We start from the raw sequence: 14,096 nt of genomic DNA on the forward strand, positions 1-14,096 counted from the left end.
GGCCAGTGCATATAGCTCCACTGAATCAGGTTTAATCTTAAAGGCCTGGCTCATCAGTGGTCTGTGGATTGAACCGGCGACCAAAAGTAACAAGAAATCATAATATATATTTTAAGTATGATATTTACTGAACATGTATTCAGGGTTTTCATTCAGTAAACACCAGCAAAAAAGAGTAGGCTACATTAGTTGATTAACGTGCATGTTAACAATCATCAAATCCTAACATGCTGGTGTTAGCATAACATTTAGCATGTTAGCATGCTAAATAAAAGACTTCTATTCAGTGCCACTTGCTGTATAGTTAATATATTGTAATTGTGATGAATGTATTAAAATAAAAAAACTTCACTGATATGTTATGTGCATATATATATATAGTGTATATGGTTATATTAAAACCCAGATTAGGTTCAGTCCCAACATTTAAAGAAATGTTCTCCATAATCTGTACGACTATGTTAATTAAAATGAAGGGACAGGAAGTCGTGGATAGTTTTTATATTTATTTTATTTATTTTTATTGTGCAATAAATTGGTAACAATACAAGTGTAAGACAATGCAAAACATTTTTTTTTTAATATTTATATGAAATGCAAATTACTATTACTATTATTATTATTATTATAACTCAAACATGTTTTAACTGTCTATTGTAGCAACAGATAGGTAGGACTCCCAACATCATGGAATTATCTAAAATCAAAATGTGAGATTAACTGCCAGTTAACAATGTTGACACAGTTGCTTTGTAGATTGTGTCTGAATTTTGATTAAAAAAAAGCAAGCTAAATAATATGTATGTTATAATTAATAGTATTCTGGGGTCATTTCAAAATTAAAGCCAAGCCACAACTCGTGAAATAAAAAAGTAAAAGACTGTCATTAAATTTATGTTTAATTGGATCCTGTTTTCCCCATCAGATGTTTTTTTGTGTTCAGTTCAGGTTTGAGAACAATAATAAAGCACTTTGGTGCAAATATACAGAGAAGTAGTCCATAACTGGAGGCTAAAATAGCAAATATCTCCACAGCCACAGTGAACTTCCCAGGAGAGCTGACATACGCTGGGATAAATGTGATCCAGACTGCACAGAATATCAGCATGCTGAAAGTGATGAATTTAGCTTCATTGAAATTATCAGGCAACTTTCGAGCCAGAAAAGCGAAGACGAAGCAGAGCACAGCCAGGAGTCCTATATACCCCAGCACAGCCCAGAACCCGATAGGTGAAACTAAATCACACTCTAGAATAATCCTTTCAGTGGCATGAGCTGTATTTTTGTAGGGGAATGGCGGGGCAAGAGCTAACCACAGCACACAAACTAACACCTGTAGTAAAGTAAAGCTGAGAACGCTTGTTCTCTGAAGCGGAGCAGAGCACTGAAGAACTGTGTTCGATGGCCTATTAGCCTTAAAGGCGTTCACCACCGCCATGGTTTTAGCCAAGATACAAGACATGCACAGGGCAAAAGTGATGCCGAATGCTGTGTGTCGCAGCATGCAGGACCACTCAGAGGGCCGGCCTATGAAGGTCAGAGAGCACAGGAAACACAGAGTCAAGGAGAAGAGCAGCAGGAAGCTCAGCTCAGAGTTGCTGGCTTTGACGAGAGGTGTGTGACAAAAGCGAAAGAAGACACATGACACCACCAGTGTTAAACTTGCTCCGAACAACGAGAAAGCAGCGAGGAGGGCGCCCATGGTTTCTTCGTAAGATAGGAACTCGATCACCTTTGGGACACACTGGTTGTGATCTTCATTTGACCAGTACTCCAGCGGACACCGCGAACATTCGGCAGCATCTGAATTGAAAACAGTGAAAGCTGAAATGTTTCATGCTGCAATTTATGAGAGCAGAGCTCATGTTAAAATAAGCGCTTGCTATATTTTCTGACTCAAAAGCTACTGTAAAGCATTGATTTTGTACAAATATTACATAGTACATTACAGATCTACTCACTGCTGGAGTTACTGATCTCTCCATCAGCACAGGCGATGCAGGAGAAACAGCAGATGGGTTTGCCTTTAATCACAGCCTGCCGGAAACCTGGCAGACAACTCTCACTGCAGACAGACTGTGGCCTCTGTAACAACACCACAACTCCTCAGTTACTCATAGTTTGTTGCCGGTGTAGTCCAAATTCTTAAAGCGAATATGATAAAAAAAAGTTATTTTCATAAACGGTCATTATACAATGATAGTAGTGCATGAGACATGTAATCTGAACAAAATAATGTTACTTTGTGCCCTCCTGTGCATCATGGCATTTGCAAGATTTCACAGCAACGAAGGAAAGCAGCCAATCAACACTGAGGAGTCTGTAAGAACCTTTAAATTACTGCTCGCAAAACGCATGAACTCCAATAAAACTGCCCATCTCGGCAACACCGATCAAATATGAATCAAGATTTTGTTACTACAATGCCTATTTCTTGCCTCAAAAGTTTTTAGAAAGATATTTTAGTTTGCTGTTAAGCTCTTAAATGAGAAAGTTTGCTCCGGCTGGTGGGCGCTTGGTATTGGTATTGTTTCATGATGGCCAGGTCACAAGCTTTCTCATTTTACAGCTAAACAGTACACTAAAATATGTTTCAAAAAACATTTGACCTGAGAAATAAGTATTACAGTTACATAATGTTGATTATGCTAGTTTGACCGTTTGATCTGAGTTAACAGGTTTTGCTGCTCAGAGACTGCTCAACTCTAATTGGTTGTTTTTGTTCGGCACGGTTTGAAATTTCAAATGCCATTAGAAGCACTAGGACGATGCAGAGGAAGATGATGTTTTTTTTCATAGATTATCTGTCTCATGTGCTATTGTCAGGATATAGTGACAGTTTTGTAAAAAATAACTTTTCATCATATTTGCTAAAAGTAACCAACTGCAGCTTTAATTTAGTTGTTTAAATTTAATCAGCATAAGGGTCTTTTTTAGGATCTAAAAACTCTAGTTTAAGCTTTATACCTTGATCTTACAAATTAATCTACATCAGAAATGAAATTCTTGGCACTTGGCATGTCAGTCTGCAAAATCCACAGTATTTTTATATATGTGTATTTTTTATTTTATTTTTGTTTGCTTTTCTATGACTTCCTAAACGATGCAGAATTGACCTTTTTTAGTGATAGAAGGGGCTCTCATTAGTTTTTAAATCAACCTTCACAAGTGGTAACCTATTTCATACCTCACATGTTTGTTTGATACCTTTTGGGATCCGGCAGCCCATGTTGTGTTTATTCCGTTCATGATAAACTGCTTTCCATTCGGTAGTGAGGCATCGTAGCTCCCTACAGCCACAAACACAGCCTCTCCTGCTTGGTTTCTCTGCCAGTTCACCAGTTCATAAGTTGCTGTGGGGTCTCCGTTTTCATCAAAACCCACAGTTTCTCCTGACTGAAGGGTGAAATTTACATCTTGGAGGTGTTTCACAACCTACCAACAGATAATAATGGTGAATAACTTAAAGTACAGGGTTATTATTTAACATATTTACTTCATTCTTGAAGGTGACCTCTAACCTCTTTTGGCTCTAAAAAATCTTTCCAGATACACGACTTTTTCACTGCTTCTCTTTGCCCACATTTCAACATGTTGTGCATGGCATGAGCCACAGCATACACAGCCTTATACACATTGTTGGATATCCTTAGCTTTGACACATCTGTGAAAGGATTGTTGATGTCCTCTAGTCTCTCAGAACCAGAGCACTGGGTCTGACCGTGCACACTAGGTTGGAAACTGCAACCAAATGTGGCTTCCCAGAACTCCCTCAGCAGATTATTACGAGGGTCTTGACTTGGGTTAACTTGCAAAAGAAACTCTCGCAGGCCCGGGATCTTTGCTTTTCTGATGGTGAAGCCCAGAGATCCTGTCAGGATTCCTGAGTACCTCTTGGTGGCCAGGTAACTTGCCGTAATCCAGGACTCGCTGCCCACCCACTGCAGCCCAGTTAAGTTGTTCTTCAGAGCTTCCTCAAGCAGAATTCCCAGCCCGTGGGAGAGGAAGGCAACTAAAACCTTTGCACTGCCGCTTTGGATCACTCTGACCACCTTGGCAATTTGCCCACTGGGGTAAGTGCTTGAGATGACTTCTGAGTACTCGATGCAGACCCCCTCTTGGCTTGCAGCTTTGATAAATGTTTCCATGCCATTGTGACCATAGTCATTGTCACTTCTAACTGCCCCAACCCATGTCCAGCCAAAGTGCTTTACCAATTTTGCCAAGGCTCTGCTCTGATAGTAGTCACTAGGGATGGTTCTGAAGAAGGAGGGGTACTCCTTTCTGTTACTCAGACAAGCACAAGTGGCATAGTGACTGATCTAATACAAAAGAAAAGGAGGAATACAAAAAAACACATTTATAACATTTGAGTACAAGTAATAACTGACAAAAGGTAGACTTTTGACTCAATCTGCTGTATCGGTGCGAACCCTGGAAACCTTAATTCTGACCTTATAGCCCTGAATTGAACCATAATACTACTAGAATGCATTATTTGTTGATGGTCCCTTCATACTAAGTTGTAAAAAGGAACATGGTGAAATCAGTCAAAAAAATTATACAAATATGACACATATTTACCATTGGTATTTGGAAAACCCCTGCAATTTGTAGCATCGCAATAGTTGAGGATGAATCAGAGGGTCCGATGATGGCATGAACAGATGACTGGCCAGAGCAGGTTTGACCCAAAGTCCTTTCCTGTCCATTTATTAGACCCATCACCAGACTCGTTGAAGACTGTGTTGAACCACATTTGTCAAACACCTTATAACCAATTGAGATATTAGGCAGCAGAGAGCTGCTATTGTTGATCTCCTGAATGGAAAAAATCATTGTTTGGGCAAAGTGAAATGCTCGCATATTCATCCTGAAAAAGAGAGAGAACAGTTTTAACTAACAGCTTTTAGACTTTTCTTTTGTTAAAAACAAAACAAATGAGAAATGAGACAACAAACAGTACCCAGAGCATATGAGAGGTTCTGGAGCATCTGTGAAGGAGGGCGGAGGGTTAAATGTTGGTTTGTGGATGGAGAAAGCTCCTCCAATAGTGATATCTCCTTCCTTAGATAACACAGGAAACACTGGGCTCCCCAGCATCTCACAGAGCACCGTGTCTTCCTCTGCTCCAAAGGCTCCCACAAAAAGCACAAACAGGAACATGATATAGGCACAGTCACACATCTGGAACAAACAGGCACACACACTAACCTGTACGCTGTGATGAGTTTGTCTTTCGCTGACCAACAGGTGCGTTTCCTGTCATGGGCAGAGCTTTATACTTCTGCAAATGGTCCTCCTATCGAATCACTGCATCATGATGTCATTTAACTTTGTTGTTCTTCATTTGAGATGGTACATTCTGTTTCGAACACCATTATGTCATTATTACTGTCAGTAATAAGTTTATTTCGAAGCTGGACATTCTTTTATTTTTGCCAAATCTATGCCAATGAAAAGGGAGAAACAGAAAAAAAGAAACGCTGGAAATCAAACTCAATAATTAGGAGATGAGTTGGAGAAACACCATAAAATAATTGTTATTCAGGCAAATATGGAAAAAAAAAATTTGAGGCAGTGCTTTGATGTTATACTTGAATAATTTGTTTAAATAATTATATAGTTACAACAGAACTACAAATGTTGTTAGGCTCTTCATGTTTGTTTGGGGCAGTACACTTTAAATGTTTCAGGCCCAGATACCAAAAAAATGAGTACATTAGAGTGTGTGTGAAGAAAGCTTCTGACAGAGTTCAGTCGAGATGAAGAATATAGCTTTATGATATGTTGTATGAACTATTTTGGTACAGTATCAGCAGAAATACAGGTGGTGTATCAGTGCAAACCAAACATTTAAATCCCTCAAGTCCTGTCTGTTTACAAACATATGTGTTTTGTGTGTTTATATGTGTGTGTGTTGGGAGTGTGGTTGTGGGCATATGTTTTATCATATGTGTTTATTTATTATTAAACAATCTTTACAAAAACATACATAATATGTCAGCACCAGTATTCCTAAGATTTACATCTGTATTGGACGATTCTACTACACCTCACGATTAAGTACAATGTTCAGTGCCAATGCAGGACATAGTTAGTGGTGTGGAGGTTATGGTGGTGAAAAAGCATGTAGCAAATCTGGGTTGGAGATTGGATCCTGTTACAGTTCGCTCTTTCCCAAACCTTAACCAGTGTTTTTGTTGCTTGACCCTAACCATAATTTAACCACCATTCATTCACCAGAAGCATGATCTTTCCTTAACTTTAACCTTAACATAGTTTTGCAGAAATGTTATGTAGTTAAAATTTCAAAAATAATATGATTGAACCTAATCTGGGGTTTCACAGCATCTTCAAATACTGAAGGTCATTTAATAGAGTTACATATGTATACACTATGTATGTATTGTATATGTATATATTAAATAGTTTTATTTGAATCATTTCATCACAATTACATATATATTAACTGTCCAGCAGGTGGCACTGAAGAACATCCTTTTATTTAGCATGCTAACATGCTAAATGTTATGTTAACATCAGCATGTTAGGAGTCAATGGTTGTTAACCTGCATGTTAATGTTCTAATGTAGCCTCCTCTTTTTCTGGTGTTGGCTGAATGAAACCCTGAAAACATGCTCAGTAATTATCAGATATGTTATGATATATCTTAGGCAACTTTTGGTGGCTGGTTGAATCAACAGACCACTGATATGCCGTTGAGCAAGGCCTTTAACTCTTAACCTATTTCAGTGGAGCTATATGCATTAGCTGAGTTCAGGGTGTGATTGATTGTAACTGTTTGAGTGTGAACAGGGTATCCCTGAAAGTGACACCCTGGTTCGCAATTGAACTTCCCTGAATAAATTATGATCTTTATTATTTCATTAGCTACTGTATATTTGGGGATATTAAAGACAGGATATTCTGTGTCGGAGAGGTTTGTGTCAAGTTCAGGTTCTATTCAAGTAGTTTTAATAAAATAACTAAGCTTTTCACCTACATGTTTTTGTAAAACATTTGCATATTATGTTTGTGTGATGACAGTTTACAAGGTAAAGGCCATATTATACAAACTTAAATGAAGAGACAGGAAGTCATGGATAGTTTATATATGTTTTTTTATTTTTTTTTTGTGAAATAAAATGGTAACAATACAAATGTAAGATAATACAAAACATGTTTTTAATATTTTTTTTTAATATGAATTGTAAATTATTATTATTTTAACGCAAGCATTTTTTAACTGTCTATTGTAGCACCTAGCTTTTTTCTAGATTCTGATTCAGAAAAAGCAAGCTAAATAATGTGGTTGTTTTAATGAATAGTATTCTGGGGTCACTTCAAAATTAAAGCCAAGCCACAAGGCGTGAAATAAAACAGTAAAAGATTAATTTCATTTATGTTTATTGGGATCCTGTTTTCCCCATCAGATGTTTTTTTGTGTTCAGTTCAGGTTTGAGAACAATAATAATGCACTTTGGTGCAAATATACAGAGAAGTAGTCCATAACGATAGACTAATTGACAGTCTGATTAACAAATGATTATGTAACCATTATTATGGTACTAAAATGCCTTTCACAGAATCATTTTGGTGCACCCTTCCCCATCATATTCTTTTTTGTATTCTTCTCAGGTTTCAGTAGAATAATATAACATTTTGGAATAAAAATACAAATGAGCAGTCCAAAACTGGAGGCCAGAATAGCAAATATTTCCACAGCAACACTGAACTTCCCAGGAGAGCTGACATACGCTGGGATGAAAGTGATCCAGACTGCGCAGAATATCAACATGCTGAAAGTGATCAATTTGGCTTCATTGAAATTATCAGGCAGTTTCCGGGCCAGAAAAGCAAGAATGAAACATAACATGGCCAGAAGTCCTATGTACCCAAGTACAGCCCAGAAGCCTACAGCTGAGCCCAGAGCACACTCTAAGATGATTTTGTCCTTGAATTCCTTAAAATTCTTAAATGGAAAAGGAGGAGAAATTGTTAACCAGAGGATACATATGATAACTTGTATGAGAGTGAAAGCCAGAACACTGAGCCTCTGCTGTACAGGCCCAAACCATTTCATCATATTACTACCTGGAAGTGTGGCCCTGAAGGCCATTAACACCACTATAGTTTTCCCCAGAACACAAGAGATGCAAAGGACAAAGGTGATGCCGAACGCTGTGTGTCGCAGCATGCAGGACCACTCAGAGGGTCGGCCGATGAAGGTCAGAGAGCACAGGAAACACAGAGTCAAGGAGAATAGCAGCAGGAAGCTCAGCTCAGAGTTGTTGGCCCTGACAATAGGAGTTTTTCTGTATCTGAAGAAAATGAATGCCACAACAGCTGTGAGGCATGTTCCAAATAAGGACGCTGCAGTGAGCAGCGCTCCCATGATCTCTTCATATGATAGAAACTCTGCCTCTTTCTTCACACAGGCATCTCTTCTCTCATTTGACCAGAACTCAGGGTGGCATCGCACACAGGTGATAGAATCTGAAAAATAATATTAAAGCAGGTGCAATTCTTCTTCAGTACATTTCAATACATACACACTACATGAGTACCAGATAATAAATTGACAGCCTTATGACAGTTGTATGGTAAAAGTATAGTATGTAAGTACAAGATACAGTATAAAGAGCTATTATTCATACATGTTTCTTTGTCTTGTTTAATTTCTTACTCTTTAATGTTCTGCTTGACTGGTAGAGCATATTTTGAATTCAATGTGTTGAACTTAACTCAACCTGACTGAGCCATCTCCACGACTCGGTTAAGGTATGTTAATGCTAAAAAAATCCACTAGATGTCACTGTGTCTTTAAATAGCATGCCTTTTCAGTCCGCTTTCTTACAGGAAGTTTACAACAAAAAAAGTCATGTCAGACTTACTGGTCTAATTGTCAAAGGCAGGCATATTTTTTTCAACATCATAGTTTCAGAGGCCTTATTGAACAGAATCATATAACTTGCTGATCGAATCAAATTTACCATTTTCTACTAAATAAAAAAACAGGTATATACAGTATATATATATATATATATATATATATATATATATATATATTTATTTATGTTTTACTGTCGAAAATGTTCTACCAAACAGTTGAATTGTCCTTAACTGGTGAAAGAAGTGATGTTAAGATAATAAATTAAAGATGTTCCTGAAAAAAAACATATTATTAACAATCACTGCTGTTGATAGCATTTGTTAATATGATATATTTAATTTTATTTCATGATATATTTGGTGAAGAAAAATATATCTGCATGATTTCTAATAATTTCTGACATATTTTCAAAGTAGCCTACTGTAAATAGGTTTGTGTTAAATATCTAGAATAAATAAATGGAGAATAATATTAGTACTGTTAATACTACTAATTCTATGGCAACAAACATACATATGTTGCTATACTGACCTATTACTAGTATAATAAGAGCACATAGTTTGTATTTTTATTTTACCATGAAGCAACATCTCAATCATTTGGTAAGGGCCTACATTAATTATTTTTATTGTTGCTCCAAGGACATACAAATGCAAAGATATTTTTGTATCCATTATTTTGTGATGACATTGAAGGGTAATATATATTTTCAAATTTCATTTTTCAATGCTGCTGTACAAACACCACAAAATCCACACTTAATGCATTAATTTCAGAGAGAGAGAGAGATGTCACATGAGACCAAAACTATCTGCATGCTCAGATACCACTAGGAGTTGAGAAAATACTGTAGACTTGTTTGTAATATGAGCGAGCTGACCCTTTAATGACCTTTCTTTTTTTTAAATAACTTTTTTACCGATATAATATTACTACACCTGTAATGTTGCTTATTTCTCCCTCTGCACATCTTAAACAGTCATAGCAGCAGACAGGCTTTCCTTTCTGGAGAACCTTGCGAGTTCCTGGAGGACACTTCTCGCTGCAAACTGACAAAGGCACCTGCATGAACAAAACAACTATGAGAAGAAATGTATGGGCATTCACTTTGACAAGGACTTGTCTTTGCAAACCTCTATTGTAAATTTGATGCAACAAAATCAAACAGTATTATGTCACAATAACTATCACATATACGCTTATAACCAGTGATGGAAAGTAACTAAGCAAATTTACTCAAGTACTGTACTAAAGTACAATTTCGAGGTATTTGTACTTTACTTGAGCATACCATTTTTTATTACTTTATACATCTACTCCACTACATCTCAGAGGAAAGTATTGTACTTTTTACTCCACTATATTTATTTGACAATATTAGTTACTTTGCAGATTCATAATATTACATATTATCAACATATAAATTACGTTGTAATAATATATTAAGATACAACTTTATTGATCCCTGGGGTAAATTCACAATTTACCCTGCAGTATATAAAGTAATTTAAATGAGCTCCACCTTTAATGCCGCAACATTATAGTGATGAACACATTAATGCATCAATAATTATAATCCAATAATATTATATATATATATATATATATATTATTATTATTCAGCATAATGAGTACTTTTAACTTTGGTACTTTATATTTTAATTCTAATACATTTATACTTTTACTGACGTAAGATTCTGGACTTACAGAGTATTTCCACACTGTGGTATTACTATTTTCACTGCAGTACTTCTTCCGCCCTTTTATTATAACATAGACTGTAATTAACAGTTACAGTGATCACATTGCATCTTACCTGTTTTGAATTCTGTGCCCAAATTAAAGGCTTATTTTGCAGATTCAGCTGTTTTTCTGCAGGTAAAGATGCATCATAAAGACCAACTGTGACAAAGTCCACAATGCCATTTTCTGTTGGCTGCCAGCTTATAATTTCATACTTTGCTGCTGGGTCTCCATTTTCATTAAAGTAGACCTCATCTCCTTCCTTTGTTTTGAACTGAATCTCTTTTATGTGCTGTAAAATCTAAGTCAATGTAAATTGAATTAATACATTATAAATCAATGTCAATTATTATCTAACAAACATTTTATAGGCCTATTGGTTCAACAGACTGCAACAGTTTATTTTTCCAAATTTGAACAATTTTCCTTGTTAATGTGACTCAAAAAACTCACCGTAAATGGATCTAGCTGCACCTTGTTGTCACATGTTTTGTTACAGCTCAGAATGTTGTGAAGCGCGTGGGCCACAGCATACACTCCTTTATAGATATTGTTAAAGATAGGCATGAGCGACATATCTGTGAAGCTGTTTTGCACTCCAGTCAGATCTTCATGTCCAGTACATTCTCTCCGATTCCCTTCTGAAGACTTTGACTGGTTGAATTTACAGCTGAACAATGTCTCCCAAAACTCTGTGAACATTTCATTACTAGATGAACTGAGTGGCTTCACATCCAACATGAACTCTCTCATGCCACTCACATGTGCTTTGGGGATGGACAGGCCTATGGCACCATCCAAAATGTGATGCCTATCCATGGCTGCAATTTGGGGATCAAAGATCCAGGCCTCACTGCCTACCCACTGGTACCCAGTCAAGTTGTGGTGAGACAACTCATGTAGTAACACATCCATATCCATGTGGGAGAGGAAAGCGACAATCACCTTGGCAGTGGAAGCCTTGATAATGTCAATTGTCTTTTGTATTTTTTCTGGTGGATCCGTTCGAAAGAAAGGTACAGAGTACTCCAGACAGATGCCCAGCTGATGGGCGGTTTCTATGAATGTGGCCATGCCATTATTGCCGTAATCAGCATTTGTTCTAATAGCTCCAACCCAAGTCCAACCAAAGTGCTTGACCAACTGGGCCAGGGCTCTGCTCTGGTAGTAGTCACTGGGTATTGTTCTGAGGAAGGACGGGTACTTGGTTTTGTCACTGAGACAAGCACAAGTAGCAAAGTGGCTGATCTAAAAGAAAAAAAAAGAAATTAACCTAAATTTCAAGATAAAGATGTGAAATATAAAACATTCATACAGCCAACTCCAATTATTTAAAACCCATTTTGCTATGACATGCTGGAAGAAGTAAAGATTAATAATACCCACCATTGGGATATGAAAAGGTCCGATGACAGTAGCTATAACCATGCAAGGAGAGGAAGAGGTTTCTCCCATAACGGCCTGCACTTGGGCAAGTCTTGTACATGGTGCCTCGGAGGGTGCAGATGCCACTTCATTACCATTAGCCAAGGCCAGTGCTACCCTCACACTTTTGGCCACGGAGCCACAGGTATCGTAGATCTTATAGCCCAGAGAGATACCAGGCAGTAGGTCTGTGCTGTTATTAATCTCCTCTATGGCAAAGAGCATCGCCTGGGTAAACTGGAACTCTCTGAAATTCAAACTAGATGCATACAATTATAAATAATTGACATTTGTCTGTGAAATAGAAACAATAGCATAGTAAATGGAAATATTTGATGGTATTAATACACACAACAGGGAATATTTATCATTTTAAATAATCAGTTTCAAACTTTCTCTTATATATTTTAAGTCTAAATAGATTTATAATTGACCTTATGCATTGCAGTGGCAGTGGTTTGTGCATGTAGTTATCTTGTCTGTCTTTCCAGCTGCTGTGTAAAGAGAAGATTCCCCCCAACATAATGTCCCCATCCTTAGAAAGCTGGGGGTTCTCAGGATCCCCTCTCTGCCTGCACACAGGCTCCTCGGCCTGAGAGAAAGATGCCACCAGCAACAGCTGTAAGAGTGCCCATCCCTGCTCTGGCCACCTCTCTGTGGATGGCATACCGTCTGAGAGAGCTAAACCACTGGGTGGCATCACATGTACCTTAATGTAAATTCAAAGCTTGCACTGGTATTTATACATGTTGGAGCAGCTTTGACAATAATAATAGAAAGTGAGGTTTTATGTCTGTGGAGTTACATGGTGGGGCAAGAGGAGGGAGGTGCCCAAACAGAAAAAGTGTTTGGGGCCTTAGCAAGAATGGCAAGTATGAAAGCTTTCACCACCAAATGTCATGGGATCTGTTGGTCATTGTGTGCTCTCTATGATTGACACCAAGCAGTCACCAGCCTTGCCTGCCATTTTCTTGGTATGAGTATGGAATTACCAAGGACCCTTTACCAAATGAATACCCAGGCTTCTTGAAATCCCCCCCTGCTTCTGGAAATGGGACCCCAAATTTATCCATGAAGTAGCATTTGTCAGGTGAAATTTTTTTGCAAGCACAGTTCCAGATCCGGTTTCTCCTGAACCCATCACTCCTGCCTCTTTTGCAACTCACTTAGCTAACCTCCAGCCTGTAATCTGGCCTGCCTGAAGATCTGGCAGGGCATCGGCGGAGACAGCGGGCTGAAGATCTGGCTCAGCGTCAGCGGTGATGGCCAATTGGATGATAGAGATTCGTGGCAGGTGGTCAACGGCACTGGGCAGCGCAGGCTCTGTGGTGCTGAGCAGCAGAGGAACCAGGGGGTTGATAGCCAGGGGGACCACGCCTTCTGATCTGCCTGCCCTGAGCTGGGTAGTCCGCCGCCTGTCTCCCCTGATCCTGTATGTCCTGACAACTATGAGCCTTTAATGCACCTGTTGAGGAGCCACCCAGTTGTACGGCGACCATCTCTCATCGGATCTCACCTTGCCATTTCCGGGGGTCCCTAGAAGAAGGTATGGACCATGCTATCTCCATGGACCCAAGCCACAATCTTTCCATGTAGCCTACCCCCTGGCAACTGCAGTAGTTAACCACGAGGTACTGGGAATCACTGTTTTAGACAATAGTATACTTCCAACTTTGCGGCACTAGTTAGCCCTTCCGTGCCCTTCAACTTGACAATGTTGTCCTGCATACAGCCAGGTCCATGAAAATGGGAGTTTGGTATGGACGAATCGGATTAGCCTCCACAGAGCCCTGGTCTTCACCCCATCAAAAGCCTTTAGGTTAAACTGAAACACAGACTGTGATCCAGGCTGTATCACCCGACATCAGTGCGTAAATTAATTTATTCCTAATTCTAAGACAATTGTGGCTGAATGGGAGGAAATTTCAGCAGTCAAATTTAAAAATCCTGTGGACAGTCTTCAAAGGAGAGTGTCGTAGAGCTGCATATTATACCCATAATATTAGTGCGATATGTTCAACAATTATACAGG

The 14,096-nt window shown here is 38.4% G+C and overlaps 2 protein-coding genes across 2 annotated transcripts; both read right to left on the minus strand.

Annotated features, from left to right (window-relative positions):
- Window positions 1-695: 695 nt before the first annotated feature.
- On the minus strand, window positions 696-5,118 carry LOC141770768 (extracellular calcium-sensing receptor-like). The gene is made up of 6 exons (XM_074640615.1): window positions 4,967-5,118; window positions 4,585-4,873; window positions 3,522-4,322; window positions 3,208-3,435; window positions 1,962-2,085; window positions 696-1,803 (listed from the first exon to the last, which is right to left on the minus strand). The coding sequence occupies exons 1-6, from the start codon at window positions 5,101-5,103 to the stop codon at window positions 899-901; spliced, it is 2,484 nt and encodes an 827-aa protein (XP_074496716.1). The 5' UTR covers window positions 5,104-5,118; the 3' UTR covers window positions 696-898.
- Window positions 5,119-7,591: 2,473 nt separating this feature from the next.
- LOC141771720 (extracellular calcium-sensing receptor-like) lies at window positions 7,592-12,602 on the minus strand. Its single transcript, XM_074642277.1, has 6 exons — window positions 12,499-12,602; window positions 12,026-12,323; window positions 11,093-11,887; window positions 10,713-10,940; window positions 9,835-9,958; window positions 7,592-8,499 (listed from the first exon to the last, which is right to left on the minus strand). The coding sequence occupies exons 1-6, from the start codon at window positions 12,585-12,587 to the stop codon at window positions 7,592-7,594; spliced, it is 2,442 nt and encodes an 813-aa protein (XP_074498378.1). The 5' UTR covers window positions 12,588-12,602.
- Window positions 12,603-14,096: the final 1,494 nt, after the last annotated feature.

This window comes from Sebastes fasciatus, chromosome 7 (genome assembly GCF_043250625.1).
Source record: "Sebastes fasciatus isolate fSebFas1 chromosome 7, fSebFas1.pri, whole genome shotgun sequence".
NCBI lineage: Eukaryota > Metazoa > Chordata > Actinopteri > Perciformes > Sebastidae > Sebastes > Sebastes fasciatus.